Raw genomic sequence first — 15,178 nt, 5'->3', positions numbered from 1 at the left:
AGGTGGAATTGAAGTATTTTATTTATGGCTAATATCAATTTATTTGGTGTTGTTGTTGTTATGATTCCTTAATTTGTTAATATAAATATTATTTTATTATTTTAAAAATTAACATTACATAATAACATCTCCCTCATACTGGGCTGTAGAGGTGTGCAACAATAAAGTTTTCTATTTTTTAAGAAGTAAAAGTTGGTATGAAATTAATCATCATCTTTGAATATATTATTTTTATTGAAAATAAAAATATGAAAATACTAATTAATTAAAAAAATTAAGAAGTAAAAGTCGGTATAAAATTAATCATCATCTTTGAATATATTATTTTTATTGGAAATAAAAATATGAAAATACAAATTAATTAAGAACCAAATTGCATTTTTCACGTGAGTTCACCATCTAGATATTTTTGTCAGAAAAAACCTATCTCACCCACTCTATTTTTGTCATTTTTCACGTGAATTGACCATCTAGATATTTTTGTCAGGAAAAACCTATCTCACCCACTCTATTTTTGTCAGAAAAACATATCTCACCAACATCGAAGTGGAATAAAGGGAAACATGAAAATATAAATTTTCTCTTATCTACCCTCTGGATATTTTTGTTAGCCCGCGGCTAGAACTAAAGCTACCGAGAGCCTCTCTTTCTGGTTACGATACTCAGAATTGTCTTGTTCCTTTGGAGGATGGATTATGGTACGATGCTCAACATTGTCTTGCTCCTTTCATTCACATCTGGCACGCTTCTGGTTCGTCTCCCTGAATCACCGGGAAAGGCTCCATCTCGCTCATTATCCGAAACCCCTAACAAATCGGTAATACCCATTTTGATAGCCGACCATATTGTAGTGATTGCAGTGGTGGGGGCAGTGCTGCTGATTTTAGGGACGCGCTGGTGGTACGGTCGGAAAGCTCGGCCGCCGACGCGTACAGACGAAGATTCGAACCCTACCGGCTGGGTCACATATCCTGTGAGAGATCTGATTGTGGCCACTAACAATTTCTCAGATTCAAATCTAGTTGGCGAGGGCGGCTTTGGACGTGTGTACCGTGCCGATTTCGGAGGGAATAGAATCGGCGCCGTCAAAAGACTTCTGCAAGTTGATTCCACGCTCTTCGGCGAAGAGTTATCTATCCTTCTAAGGCTGCCACGTCATACAAATCTCGTGAATCTACTCGGAATATGCTCAGACTCAGGTATGTTATTATTCCATATCTCTGAGAGACGTGTGCTACTTTAATGAGACTTTGAATGATAATCGCCTTTGATAATAAATTTCTGAGACAAAATTTTTCTCTTTACCATTTTTTAATTATTTAATATAATTTTAATATAATTTTATTATTATTTAAATTAAAAGGAAAAAATTATTTTCTTTTGATTTTTCTTTTTTGTTAATTATTTGTTTTTTCAACTCATAGACAAATATCCTTGGTTAATTATTTGATTTGATTTTTGGTATTAGAAGCAAGATTTTTCCTATTAGGATTTCTTGCATATTAAAATATTTACTGAGACTCTGCTGTTGGGTTCTAGATCTAATCTTTCTGCGGTTAGATCTAGATCTAATTTTCTGCGGTTAGATCTAGATCTAATCTTCTGCTGAAATAAACCTAACAAGTAAATACTATATGTGGAACCAGAAACTCGATTATGAAAGTGTCCTCTTCAGATATCGATCCTACTTTGAGATGGGCCATCTAGCCAAAAATTGCCCAAAAGCCTCCCAGAAATATTCTGCTAAAAAAAACCACCACAAATCTACATGATGGGAAGGAGCACAAAAAAAAGACTACACTGTCATCAAAGAAGAATACTCTAGACAAAACTCTGAATCACAAGAAAGAAACAACTCTCAAGACAAGCAGGGAGAAAGCCCCACCCAGCAACAAAAAAGTGAACTCGATAACCCCTCAAGCATCAACAGTTATGAGGATTCGAATACCACACAAAATAAATCTTCATTTAACAACAAAGCAGATCTCCTAGACCAAACTTCTTTTCTGTCTATCTTCAAGAGGACGAACACAATAGATCGCGAAGCTAAGACACCAATGTCCCAAGAACCAAAAGAGATGAAGGAGATACAAGATACAGGAAGTTGGAAGACCGTAGAGAAAAAAAAAAGCTACAACATCAATCTCGCCAAAAAAGACGAGGAGCCAGATAATTAAAAACTAAGAAAATTATAGGTCCGATAGACCAATTTGGTCTTAGTGGACATTAACCACTATCATCATCATCATCATCATCTTTTCTTGGACTAATAACTCTTGACAAAATGTCATCTCTCACAAAATCAACAATCACCAATCCTATCCCAATTTCTATATTCTTGATAAGCATCACTTGGACCCTAAGCAAAGACCAATCTTGTCAAGCATCACTTGGGCCCTTAGGCAAAGGCCAATCTTGATAGGCATCACTTGGGTCCTTATGCATCATCCTCTTCTCCTTTATCATGTGCGCACTGATTTCCTACCTTAGAGAATTCAGTCTCGTATCATTCACCCTCCTAACATCATAATTACTCAGATACAATCTAGTCCCAGACACGTTCCACGGATAGACCATGACAGTGCTTCAATTTGGCCAAAGTTTATGAGTCCCACAAAGCTCTTCTTATTTCTTGCAACATCTCTACCACTGCCTGTAAACATGAATTAATTCAATATGTGATCCGCATTGGATCCATGAAGATTCTTCACAGCACCATGACTATATCAGATCAGGACAAAACTTCGAATTCAAAGAGCATAGAGTGATCATAAAAACCTTTGAACAGTGGCAGTTGGTAGCTAGCTTGGAACGACGAGGACCTTGGTCAAAGCGCGCTGACCAAGGCCCATGGAGACCGCGCAGGAGGCGAAACTAGCACCTGGGAAGCCCAGATCGGGAAAAGGAGGCAGTTTCTGATGCGCGATTAGCGCTAATCGCTGGGCAAAACCCCTCGAGAAGGAGAGGCCCCGAGCGCTCGGTCGCATGGAAGCCGAGAAAACCATGGGAAAAAGAACTAAAGGCTAAAGGCGGGACCTGCGCTCCAAAACCGACGGTATTTATCAGGGGCACCCTTGGGCGGTAAGCGGATTTAGAGAAAAGTGAGTGATTCCACTCAACGCCCGACACGTGGCAGGCTGAGGAGAGAGAAAACCGCCGCTCATCACTCGCCAACGATCGAGCAAGTCAATCGTGTGAAATGAGCGAATGGTGGGGGATCCAGATCTAACGGCTAAGAATGCGCCCGATGAAAGAACCGGATTTGACAGGAGATTAAGCCGCGATCTATAAGGAATTGAGGTCCGATTTGACCGCTGAGGTGGTGGATGAGTCATTTCTCGACGTAATTGAAGAACCGGACCGACGAGGAAAAGCTGGGGCAATTCGTTGGAAGACAAGTGGCCACTCCCTGTGAGCCGATGACCATGACGCCGAGACAGGGGATTCCAAGCGAACAGAAGCAGGCGGTCCAATGGGGGGCAGAAGAGGAATCGAATAGTCATGAGATTGACTGGCTTTAAAGCCATGAACAGAGAACAGAAAGGACACCAAGAGAGGACGTCGAGAGGAAGAGCCAGAGGAAAGAAGACGAAGACAGAGAAGCGAAGAGACAGTGAAGCAAAGAGCAGAAAGACAGAGAGCCGAGCTGACCTGCAACATAAGGCAGCATCGAGCAATCCTTGAGAGGATCTGTCAGGACTGAGCACCACATTGGGCTCCTTCCATTAAAGACCAAAGAGGTCAAGAGCTGGTAAGGAAAAGAGTCTGTGCACTCTAGTGGCTTGGGGAATCCAAGAACCACCCTACCAAGCAATTTTATTCAGGAGACTCAAATTGAGCTCCTCATTGTAATTTTCTACTTTAAAGACACAATAAAATAAGGCCACCACTGAGAGCTGGACCAGAGATGTAGCCCTGGAGGATAGAGTGAACTCCTTATTAATTTCTTGTGTTCTTGTATTTGCTTATTGTGTTTCTCTACTATTTCCCATTTTCCAGTGTCTATGTATTTTGCAATCTGATCGATCTGTTGCCTAAAATAACATAGACACACACCAGTGCATGAGTCTGTAATACCTTCATTCAATAATTAATTAACTGAGGTCACTCAAGGGTGATTATCAGATCAAGTGGTATTAGAGCTTTAGGCTGTTAAGGTTAAACAAGCTTGTCTTGGTTTAGCTGTTGAATGCTCACTAGATCAAAGCTCAAATTAGGAGAAAGAGAGTTGGTTGAAACTAATCCTGAAATTGGGAGAGTCTATTCTCGGAAGACAATGACAAAGGAAGGTTCTGTGGGGCTAAACTCTCAATTCATAGAAAGTTTCCTAGCCATAAAGTCCATTGTAGAAGAAATGTATAGGGACTTTAGAAAACATAAGGATGAAGATTCATCAGGCTCTAAACAAGACAAAGAAGAAGATGAGTCTCACTTCCATGATCACTCCAAAGGAAAAGGGAAAGAGGAAAGCTTTCTCACACCTCCTAATAGCCCTCTGCATAACAAGAAAGCATCTTTAATCAAACTAGATGTTAAATTTGATTTACCTATATATGATGGAGAGCTAAATGTAGAAAAGTTGGACAATTGGATTAGACAAATTGATGTGTATTGCAGAATGCAGAATATTGACTCGGACAAGAGTAAGATTTAGTTGGCAAGCCTACGCCTAGGAGGCACTGCCTTGGTTTGATGGGAAGGCAGAACCCAAGCTGACATGAAAAGACATGGTAAGACTATCTCTGCCTGAAGTGAATTTGTGTCTGCAATTAAAAAGCAGTTATATCCATTGGCCTACATGCAACAAGCCATGATGAGTTGTGATCCGGATTTAAACAGGAACGCAACAAATTACAGAGATAACCATATACACAAAGATGCAGCGGAAATAATACTTCATTTCATTAATGGAAAATACTGAAATATGCTTACAACCAGAAATGGAAATAGACCAGCTAGGGCGATGGTAGCTTATCTCTGAGAAGAGATGTAGTGGCTACATGCCTCTGAACTGTGTTACAATGAGGCTCGAAGGCCTATTTATTGTTGAGAAACAATGGAAAACCCATAACATTCCAAAACCTAACCCTGGAAGATGAAACGCCAAACTGTGGGCCCCGTTTGGGTAAATTGGTACACCAACTTCCCAGGGTCGTAACTTTGGCATACGATCTCCGTTTGACGCGTACAATAGCTCGTTAGAAAGATCTATCCGAGCACTGCCACTTTGGGAGGCAACATCGGTCCATGGACCCATGTTGCATGTTGCCCCAGATTTCCCAAAAAATGTCGTTTAGGGCCTCAAAACGGCTCCGGAAGTTCAGGACCCGAAAAACTGCTAAAAATAGTAAGTTGTGCTACAATTAAGGAAACTGAAAATGCTGAGAGAAACAATGGTGGGGGTCCAGGTGGACTTGGTAGGTGGCCACCAATATTCACCTGGATCATTCCTCCCCCCTTAGGAAGCAATGGTCCCCATTGCGTTGAGTTCCTCCATGAGATGAGGAAACTTTTGCTGAACTTGTTCCCTGGTGAGCCACTTGCCCTGCTGAAGGAGTTGGCCTGCTTTGACGACTCGATACAGTTGGATATTCTGTTGGCGAGTGTTCTTGATCTGTGTGTCCATGATCCGATCAGTTGCAGCTTGTTCCATGCAATCTGGATTTAATTCTGTGGGTGTGAGTTGTTCTGCAATGTCGGATGTGTCCAGCAATGGTGGAAAGTATGGCCGAAGGCGGTCCACATTGAACACTGGGTGCAGGCCAAGGAATGGGGGAATGCTGAGCTCAAATGCATTGTCTCCCATAGCCTTAGTAATGGTGTAAGGACCATATCGGAGTGGTCTCAGTTTCCGATAGGCTCCAGTAAGGCGTTCCTTTTGCAAATGCAACCAGACTTTGTCGCCCACCTGAAACTTGTGTGGCACCCGATGTTGATCATGTCGCTGCTTGTACTTGGCATTTGATTTCTCTAAAATGTCATGGATCTGCTGGCGAATATGTTGGATGCGCTCAATGAAGCTGGTGGCCTTATCTGTTTCGGACTGGACATGAGCTGAATTTATGTGATTAGCTGCAAGTGGCATGGCCACATCAATGGGGCATAGTGGCTGGAATCCCAAACCCACCTGAAAAGGGCTATGGCCAGTGGAGCTGTGAAGAGCTCGGTTGTAGCTGTGCTGAACATAGGGGAGGCTCTCGTCCCATGTGCGTGGATGCTTTGAGTTATACATGCGCAGAATGTTCACAATCATCCTATTGACAACCTCTGTCTGGCCATCAGTTTGAGGATGGAAGGCTGTGGACTTCGTGAGCTTGGTGTCCAGCATTGACCAGAGACTGGACCAAAATGTGCTGAGAAACCGACTGTCCCGATCTGAGATGATAGACTGTGGGATCCCAAAGTGCACCCACACTCGTTCAAAGAAGAGTTTAGCAGTGGCTTCTGCTGTGATATTCTTCTTGCAGGCCGCCATAATGGCCATCTTTGAGAACTTTTCGACGACCACAAAAACACAGTCATTTCCATGCTTAGTGGAAGGAAGGCCTGACATGTAATCCATGGAGATGGATTCCCAAGGTCGACTAGGGGTAGGCAACGGGGTATAGAGGTTGTGCTTCTTGATGGTCGGTTTGGCAATGGCACAGGCAATACATGATCTGATGTACTTCCCAACATCATGTCGAAGATTCGGCCAATAGAAATAATTTTGCAGTACTGCCACTGTTTTCTCGACCCCGAAATGCCCAGCAACCCGACTGCAGTGTGCTTCCCAAATCATCTTGGCACGCTCGCTTGAAGGAACACAAAGGTGACCCAGGTGGCATAACAGGGCATCCTGGAGGTGAAAATCTGGAACATGCCGACCCTCCAAGAGTGTCTGGTATGTGTGGCCGAATTCTGGGTCGCTTTTGTAGAGAAGTGGCCAATCAGAAGTCTCATGCCCACAAGAGTTGAGCACGGTGGTTAATGCCATGATCGGTGGTCGACTGAGGCAATCTTCAACATTATTGGTGCTGCCCTTCTTATACTTGATATTCAAGTGGAATTGTTGCAGGTATGTAGACCACTTCTGATGACGATCATTCTGCAATTTCCCTTGGGTCTGTATGAACTGCAGGGGTCGGTGGTCTGTGTGGATGACCGTTTCCTTCCCCAAAATGTAATGCTTCCATTGTCGGCAGGCCTGTACAATGGAATACATCTCTTTATCATAAGTGGGGTACTTCCGGACTGTGTCTGAAAGTGTTTCACTGTGATATGCCACTTGATGTCCATGTTGAGTAAGGACTGCCCCAATAGCATAGTCAGAGGCATCTGTCTCGACCTCAAATGGTTGCTGTAAATCTGGTAACGCGAGCACTGGTGCCGTGCAGAGGCAATCCTTCAACTCCATGAATGCCTTCTGTTGAGATTCAGACCAAAAGAATTTTGCTTTCGCCCCTCCCTTGGTGACATGACTCAAGGGCCAAGTAATATGAGAAAACCACAACACGAACCTGCAGTAGAAGTTGGCAAGACCTAGAAAGATGCGGAGCTCTGTTAGAGTGGTTGGGGCTGGCCAATCCCGAATGACTTGGATCTTGGCTGGATCGACATGCACCCCCTGTTCATCAATGATGTATCCAAGATACTGAACCTGGGTCATGCCAAAAGTGCATTTCTCCAAATTGGCACATAGCTTGTGTTGCCGCAGTGTTTGGAGAACCTGTCGGATGTGGTGGAGGTGCTCTTCCCAACTCTCGCTGGAGATCAGAATGTCATCCAAGTATACTACTACAAAGGAGTTGGTGAATGGCCGCAAGATGTCATCCATTAGCCTCATGAAGGTTGCAGGAGCATTCGTCAATCCGAAAGGCATAACCAACCATTCGAAAAGGCCCTCCTTGGATTTGAAGGTAGTCTTCCACACATCAGAGGGTTCGATTGGTACCTGGTGATATCCTGACTTCAAATCGATCTTGCTGAAATATTTCGCCCCCTTTAGTTTGTCCAGGAGGTCATCAATCCGCGGGATCGGGTACCTATTACGGACAGTGATCTTGTTCAGCGCCCGATAGTCAATACAGAGTCTCCACGTCCCATCCTTCTTCTGTACCAACACGATCGGGCTCCCACAAGGCGATGAACTCGGACGGATGTGACCTTTCTGCAGGAGCTCCTGAATCTGCCTCTTGATTTCATTGTTCTCCAGAACGGAGCGCCGATAAATTGGTCCATTGGGTAGCGGCGCACCTGGGGTCAGATCGATGGAGTGCTTGACCTGACAGTGCAGAGGAACCCCTGCAGGGGAGGTGAAGATGTCCTCGTACTCCTCCACAACCTTGTCCATCTGTAGTTGTCGTGCAGAGGGACCCCGTCTGGAGGCCGCGACCACCGTCTTCTTCTTTCCTTGAGGGCGTATCATCAGGAAAACAAATTTCCTGGTTTTGGAAATGATCTTACTGCATTGTTTTGCAGTAATCAAAGAGATGGCGGTAGGTGGCGCTACCTCTGGTATCCTGTACAACTTATTTCCCAATGTAATAATAACAGCACGGGGCCTTGATTCATACACAACATGTCTTCCACAAGTCTGGTTGTCCTAATAATACATCACAAACTTCAAGGGGAGCAATGTCACACAATACCTCATCCGTGAAGGGCTTGATGTTGTATGGAAGGCGACACTGCTGGCTCACGCGAAGATCTCGTCCTTGGTGAAGCCACCCAATGGTGTATGGTTGTGGATGTGCTGTGGTCGGTAAGCCCAACCGCTTCACGACCTCTGCCGAAATGAGGTTCTTTTGACTCCCGCTATCAATAATGAACTGTATCGGGGAGCCCTTTACCCACATCTGGGAGTGGAAGAGACGCTCCTCCTCCTCTGGATCTTCGGGTTCATTTTTCTGGATCTTGGCGGTAGCAACAGTGGCGTTGGGATCCGCATCAATGATTTGCTTCCCTTTGTCATTCCCCTTATCGGGTTCTGACTCAGAGTTGGAACATGCATCTGATTCTGAAACCTTTAGCTCAGCCACCAGTGACTGCTTGGCCCGACACTCACTTGTGTTGTGGTGGAGCTCTTATGGAACTCACACCATTTTCCCGTGTCCTTTTTCGGCTTCGCAGCGCTGTTCTTTGCTTGCAGCTTCGGCGAGTTATCTTGGGCTGTCCCGCCTTGGCTTTGTCCTTTGTTCTGTGGTTCAGGGGCACCTTTTTCCCCTGCTTTGGATTCGCAGATCCAAAGTCTCGCTTCTTTTGTTTAAACTTCTGCTCAACCTTCACGACATATCGGTATGCTGTGCCGAGCGAGGAGATGTTCAGGAATTGTATTTCTTCCTGGATGTACTTGTGCAGGCAACCACGGTATTTGAGTATCAAATGTTGCTCCGAATCCTTGATACCCAACTTTGTGCGAAGGGTATGGAAAAGATTGGTGAACTCCGGCACGTCTTGGTCCCTTCCCTGCCGCAGCGTGGTCCACTTTATGTATTCATCATCATAGCTTCCGACAGGGTAGTACTGCTCCTTGATGGCATCCCGGAATGAATTCCAGGTGGGTGCGGCTGAAAATAGTGAGCCAGTACTTTCATCCTTCTGCTCGCAGTAGGTTTCCCACCAGTCGTTGACGTGGGGGGCTGCTTTGAGAAGAGCAAAAACAATCTTTTCCCGACTCGAAAATTCATGAACAGAAAAATAACCCTCTAGCAGATTTAACCATTTATCTACGGCATCTGCGTCTATCTGACCCTCGAATATGGGGATTTCAAAATTAACTTGTACCTTAAAGCGCGTGGCGTTTCCAGAGTAGCTGCTGGAAGCCGATGCGTCGCTTCTGGGTAGCCGCTGAAGGATCTGGGCAAAGCTGTCCATCATCGCGTTCCGTTGTCGCTCGAGGGCTTCTTCGAGCAAGATTTTGATGGGATCTCCTGCCCCCTCGTCTTTCTTCTCATCCGCCATGGGAGGCCGTCGGGATTTCCGAGGCTGGTCTTGCAGAGGTTCGACCAGTTCAAGCCCTAACTCCTTATATCCCGACCTTGTTAGGGACATGCAAAGAAAAACAGAGAAAAAGCAGACCGCTCTGATACCACTGATCCGGATTTAAACAGGAATGCAACAGATTACAGAGATAACCATATACACAAAGATGCAGCGGAAATAATACTTCATTTCATTAATGGAAAATACTGAAATATGCTTACAACCAGAAATGGAAATAGACCAGCTAGGGCGATGGTAGCTTATCTCTGAGAAGAGATGTGGTGGCTACATGCCTCTGAACTGTGTTACAATGAGGCTCGAAGGCCTATTTATTGTTGAGAAACAATGGAAAACCCATAACATTCCAAAACCTAACCCTGGAAGATGAAACGCCAAACTGTGGGCCCCGTTTGGGTAAATTGGTACACCAACTTCCCAGGGTCGTAACTTTGGCATACGATCTCCGTTTGACGGGTACAATAGCTCGTTAGAAATATCTATCCGAGCACTGCCACTTTGGGAGTCCCAGATTTCCCAAAAAACGTCGTTTAGGGCCTCAAAACGGCTCCGGAAGTTCAGGACCTGAAAAACTGCTAAAAATAGTAAGTTGTGCTACAATTAAGGAAACTGAAAATGCTGAGAGAAACAATGGTGGGGGTCCAGGTGGACTTGGCAGGTGGCCACCAATATCCACCTGGATCAAGTTGGCAAACTCTTCGGTAGTTGAAAGGGAAAAGTGTGCAAGGGTACACTCAAGAATTTAGAAAGAGGGCATTGATTCGAGGAATCTCATTAGACTCACCAGAGACTCTTTTGAAGTACATTGGTGGTCTACACAGCTACATGAGGCATACAGGCAAAGTGTGCAAGGGTACACTCAAGAATTTAGAAAGAGGGCATTGATTCTAGGAATCTCATTAGACTCACCAGAGACTCTTTTAAAGTACATTGGTGGTCTACACAGCTACATGAGGCATACCATACTCATGTTTAATCCCACTAGTATAGATGAGGGATCTGTACAAGCTACTCATCTAGAAGCTAGAGGAAAGAAGGGAAATCCAGAAGTTGGGGGACCATCCCAACCCACTGCAAGCAAAAGCAAGGAGAAAAGAAAGCAGAAGTGGAAAGCAAGGAAGGCTAACACTGCACAGAAAAGAAAAGCTTCATGCACTCACTGTAAAAAGGATGGGCATGATGATGAGCACTGTTGGATTCTGCATCCAGAACTGAGACCTAAGAAGTTCGAGGGCAAGAAGAAGAAGACTGCTGCATCTATTTAAAAAGATTTGGGGTCAGACTCAGGAGATGAAACAACCATTGCAGCCACAGGTATAAAAGGTAAGAATTCTAAAGCATCTACTAATAACTCTGCTCAATCTATTAATGATAAAGAAAATAAGAGAAAAAGACATGAGCTTTTCCATATTCGAGTTGTTTCCAAATATCAAAAGATTGATACTTTGTTTGATAGTGGCTCACAAGTAAATTTGATTTCTGAAGAAATTGTGAAGAAATTGGGATTAGCAACTACACCTCACAAGAAACCATACCCATTAGGATGGTTGAATGATAAAGCACAACTACAAGTGACTAGACAGTGCAAACTCAAGTTTTCTTTTGAGTCAGCGTTTGTAGATGAGGTTGAGTTAAACATAATTCCTTTGGATATATGTGGAATTGTTTTAGGAAGTCCTTACTTGTATGATAGAAAAGCTATTTTCTATAGAGCTGAAAACAAGTACCCACTTGTTAAAGATGGAATCGAATACTTTGTAAGATCTCATAAGCTCAAGAATAATTATACTCTCATAAACTCCGGGCAGATGAAAAGAATGATAAATTCATTCAAACAATTCTTACTTATGGTTGTAAAGGAAAAGAAACTTGATAAAACCAATGTATTTGAGGGCTGTAATGCTAAACAGCAAGCTGATATAGAAAAGGTTGTTTCAGAGTATGATGTCTTGTTTTAAGAACCTAAAGGTCTGCCACCCAAAAAGGAAATAGTACATGATATTATTTTGCAGCAAGATGCTCCATTGCCTAACATTGGAATGTACAGGTTGTCTGCTTTAGAGAACGCTAAAATCAATAAGCAAGTGTAGGAGTTGCTCGAGAAGGGATTCATCATGCCTAGCACATCACCATGTGGGTCACCAATCATTTTGGTGAGAAAGAAAGATGGCTCATGGAGAATGTGCATTGACTACCAAGCACTGAACAAGATAACAATCAAAAATCGTTATCCCCTTCCTCACATAGATTATCTTTTAGATCAATTGAAAGAAGTTTTTTATTTCACCAAGCTAGACTTGCGCAGTGGATACCATCAGGTCAGAGTTGCAGAACAAGATGCATGGAAGACTGCTTTCAAAACAAAGCAGGGATTGTATGAGTGGCTGGTTATGCCTTTTGGCCTGACCAATGCTCCTGCTACTTTCATGAGATTAATGAATGATGTACTCAGGCCTTTTCTTGATGATTTTGTTATTTTGTATCTAAATGACATTTTGATTTTTAGTAAAACGTGGGAAGGACAGTTAAATCATGTTAAGCAGACATTGAATGTTTTGAAAAGAGAAAAATTTCATGTTAAACTCTCAAAATGTGAATTTGGCAAAACATCTCTAAATTATTTGGGTCATATAGTAGGGGGTGGTGAATTGAAAATAGATCCCTCTAAGGTGGCAGTCATTGTAAACTAGCCTAAACCAAAGTTTGCTACAGAAGTGAGAAGCTTCTTAGGGGCAGCACAATATTGGAGGAAGTTCATTTCTAACTTTTCCTCAATTGCAGCTCCCTTACATGCTTTAACAGGATTGAACAAGGTGTTTCAATGGGGAGACAAACATCAAAAAGCCTTCGACACCTTGAAAGAAAAGATTAGTACAACACCTGTACTAGCCTTGCCTGATCTACAAAGACCATTTGAGATCCAAACAGATGTCAGTGACTATGCCATGGGAGCAGTGTTGACACAACACGGTAAATCCATATGTTATCATTCTGAGACTTTTAATCCTGCAGTAGTTAACTATCCTACATATGATAAAGAATTGTATGCATTAGTTCAAAATGTGAAAAAATTGGAAACATTACTTAATGGGCAAAGAGACAGTAATACATATTGATCATCAACCACTTCAATATCTACACTCCCAAACTAAGTTGCAGCAATCAAGACACTACAGATAGATGGGTTTTCTACAACAGTTTTATTTAGTCATCAGATATAAAAAGGGCATACATAATAAAGTTGCAGACATGTTATCTAGACCCATTATAAATGCATCTACTATACTTAAACATAATTCTGTGTTACATGAAAGCTACATTGAACAACATGCTCAAGATATAGACTTTAAATATGTATATGCAGCTTTGAGTCAAGGCAAATGAGTAGAAGAATTGGATTATCATGTGAAGGACCAACTCTTATACCATTGTGGGAAACTCTGCATTCCACAAACTGAGAGAATAAAGATAATTAGAGAAGCACACACTTCTTTGATATCAGGGCACTTTGGAGTAAGTAAAACAGTTGCACAGCTGCAAAGATTTTGTTATTGGCCAAAAATGAATGAGACAGGTTTTAGATATGTAAGAGGATGTACTATGTGTGCTAAAAGCAAGCCCAGCAATAGAAAACTAGGCTTGTACACTCCACTACCAGTTCCTTCTCACCCTTGGGAAAGTGTTTCCATGGATTTTGTTGGAGGACTACCTAAATCTAGGAAAGGTCATGATTATCTATATGTTGCTGTGAATAGGTTTAGCAAAATGTTTATTTTGATACCTTGTAATACGCAGATTACAGCTGAACAAACTGCAAAATTGTTCTTCGAACATGTATGGGTTCATTTTGGATTACCCACTTCCTTTGTAACTTATCGAGACACCCGATTTGTGAGAAAATTTTGGTCAAGTCTGTGGGAACTAATGGACACCAAACTGAAGAAAAGCACAGCTTTTCATCCACAAACTGATGGCCAGACAGAGGTAGTTAACAAGACAGTGATCCAGTTACTTAGAGGATATTGCAGCAAACATCCTAAGCTTTGGGATGAACATTTGTGTTATGTGTAGCATGCTTACAACAGAGCAGAACATTCTTCTACACAGAGATCTCTTTTTGAGACCTATTTTGGTTTCACACCAAGGTCTCCTTTGGATTTTGTCTTTGGTAAAGATACCACAGTTGAGGGACACAGTGATGTGGACAAGGCAACTAGGTTCATTGAACAAATCTAGGAGATCCACCAGGTAGTATAGGAACAGCTGGAAAAGAGCCAAGCCAAATATAATGCAAGGCATGACAAGCATCGGATGGAGCATAGTTTCCAAGTTGGTGACCAGGTCTGGCTATATATCAGCAAGGACATGATTCAAGGTGAAGGTAAAAAGCTAAAGCCTACAGGTATGGACCCTTCAAGATACTTGAGAAGATTGGTGAAAATGATTTTCGCCTTGATCTACCAGCTTACATGCACATCTACTCAGTCGTAAATGCAGATTTCTTGAGATTGTTTGAACCTTGTCTAAAGGATCCCAAAGAGCAGAGTCAGTTGCCGTCTATTGATGACCTGCTACCTAAGTATCTTAATGAATTGCAGGAAGACACAGTGCTGGACAGAAAGGTGAGGATGATGCGCAGGGGAGATGTTGAGTACCTCAGAATTGGGCTCAAAGGTTCAAAGCCAAGCAGTGCAAAGTGGATAGAGGTTGGACAAGTGAGAAAATTGTATCCTCACTTAGTCGATGTTTGAAAACAAATTTTTGGTGGTCCAAAAGCTTTTTTAGTGGGAAGGCCGTGATCTGAATTGGATCCATAAAGATTCTTCACAACACCACGGCTGTATCAGATCAAGACAAAACTTCGAATTCAAAGAGCATAGAGTAATCAGAAGAACCTCTGAACAGTGGCAGTTGGCAGCTAGCGTGGAACGATGAGGACCTCGGTCAAAGCGCACTAACCGAGGCCCATGGAGACCGCGCAGGAGGCGAAACTAGTGCCTGGGAAGCTCGGATCGGGAAAAGAAGGCAATTCGCGCATTGCTGGGAAAAACCCCTCGAGAAGGAGAGGCCCCGAGCGTTCAGTCACATGGAAGCTGGGAAAACCATGGGAAAAAGCGCTAAAGGCTAAAGGCGGGACTCGCGCTCCAAAACCGGTGGTATTTATCGAGGGCACCCTTGAGCGGTAAGCGGATTTAGA

General features: G+C 43.1%; 1 protein-coding gene across 1 annotated transcript in view; it reads left to right on the top strand.

Annotated features, from left to right (window-relative positions):
• The first annotated feature begins 573 nt into the window (after positions 1 to 573).
• Positions 574 to 15,178, top strand: part of LOC149161090 (protein CLAVATA3 INSENSITIVE RECEPTOR KINASE 2-like) — a 94,783-nt gene continuing 80,178 nt past the window's right edge. The window contains exon 1 of the mRNA XM_089435480.1: positions 574 to 1,199. Coding sequence (XP_089291606.1) covers positions 689 to 1,199 — 511 coding nt within the window. The 5' untranslated portion in view covers positions 574 to 688. The remainder of the gene's footprint in view (positions 1,200 to 15,178) is intronic.

The sequence above is a fragment of the Pinus tabuliformis genome, chromosome 5_2 (assembly GCF_031772625.1).
Source record: "Pinus tabuliformis cultivar Carrire ecotype Pingquan chromosome 5_2, CPIR1, whole genome shotgun sequence".
Taxonomy (NCBI): domain Eukaryota; kingdom Viridiplantae; phylum Streptophyta; class Pinopsida; order Pinales; family Pinaceae; genus Pinus; species Pinus tabuliformis.
Note: the sequence above shows the minus strand (reverse complement) of the source record. Positions and strands in the feature narration are given on the sequence as shown.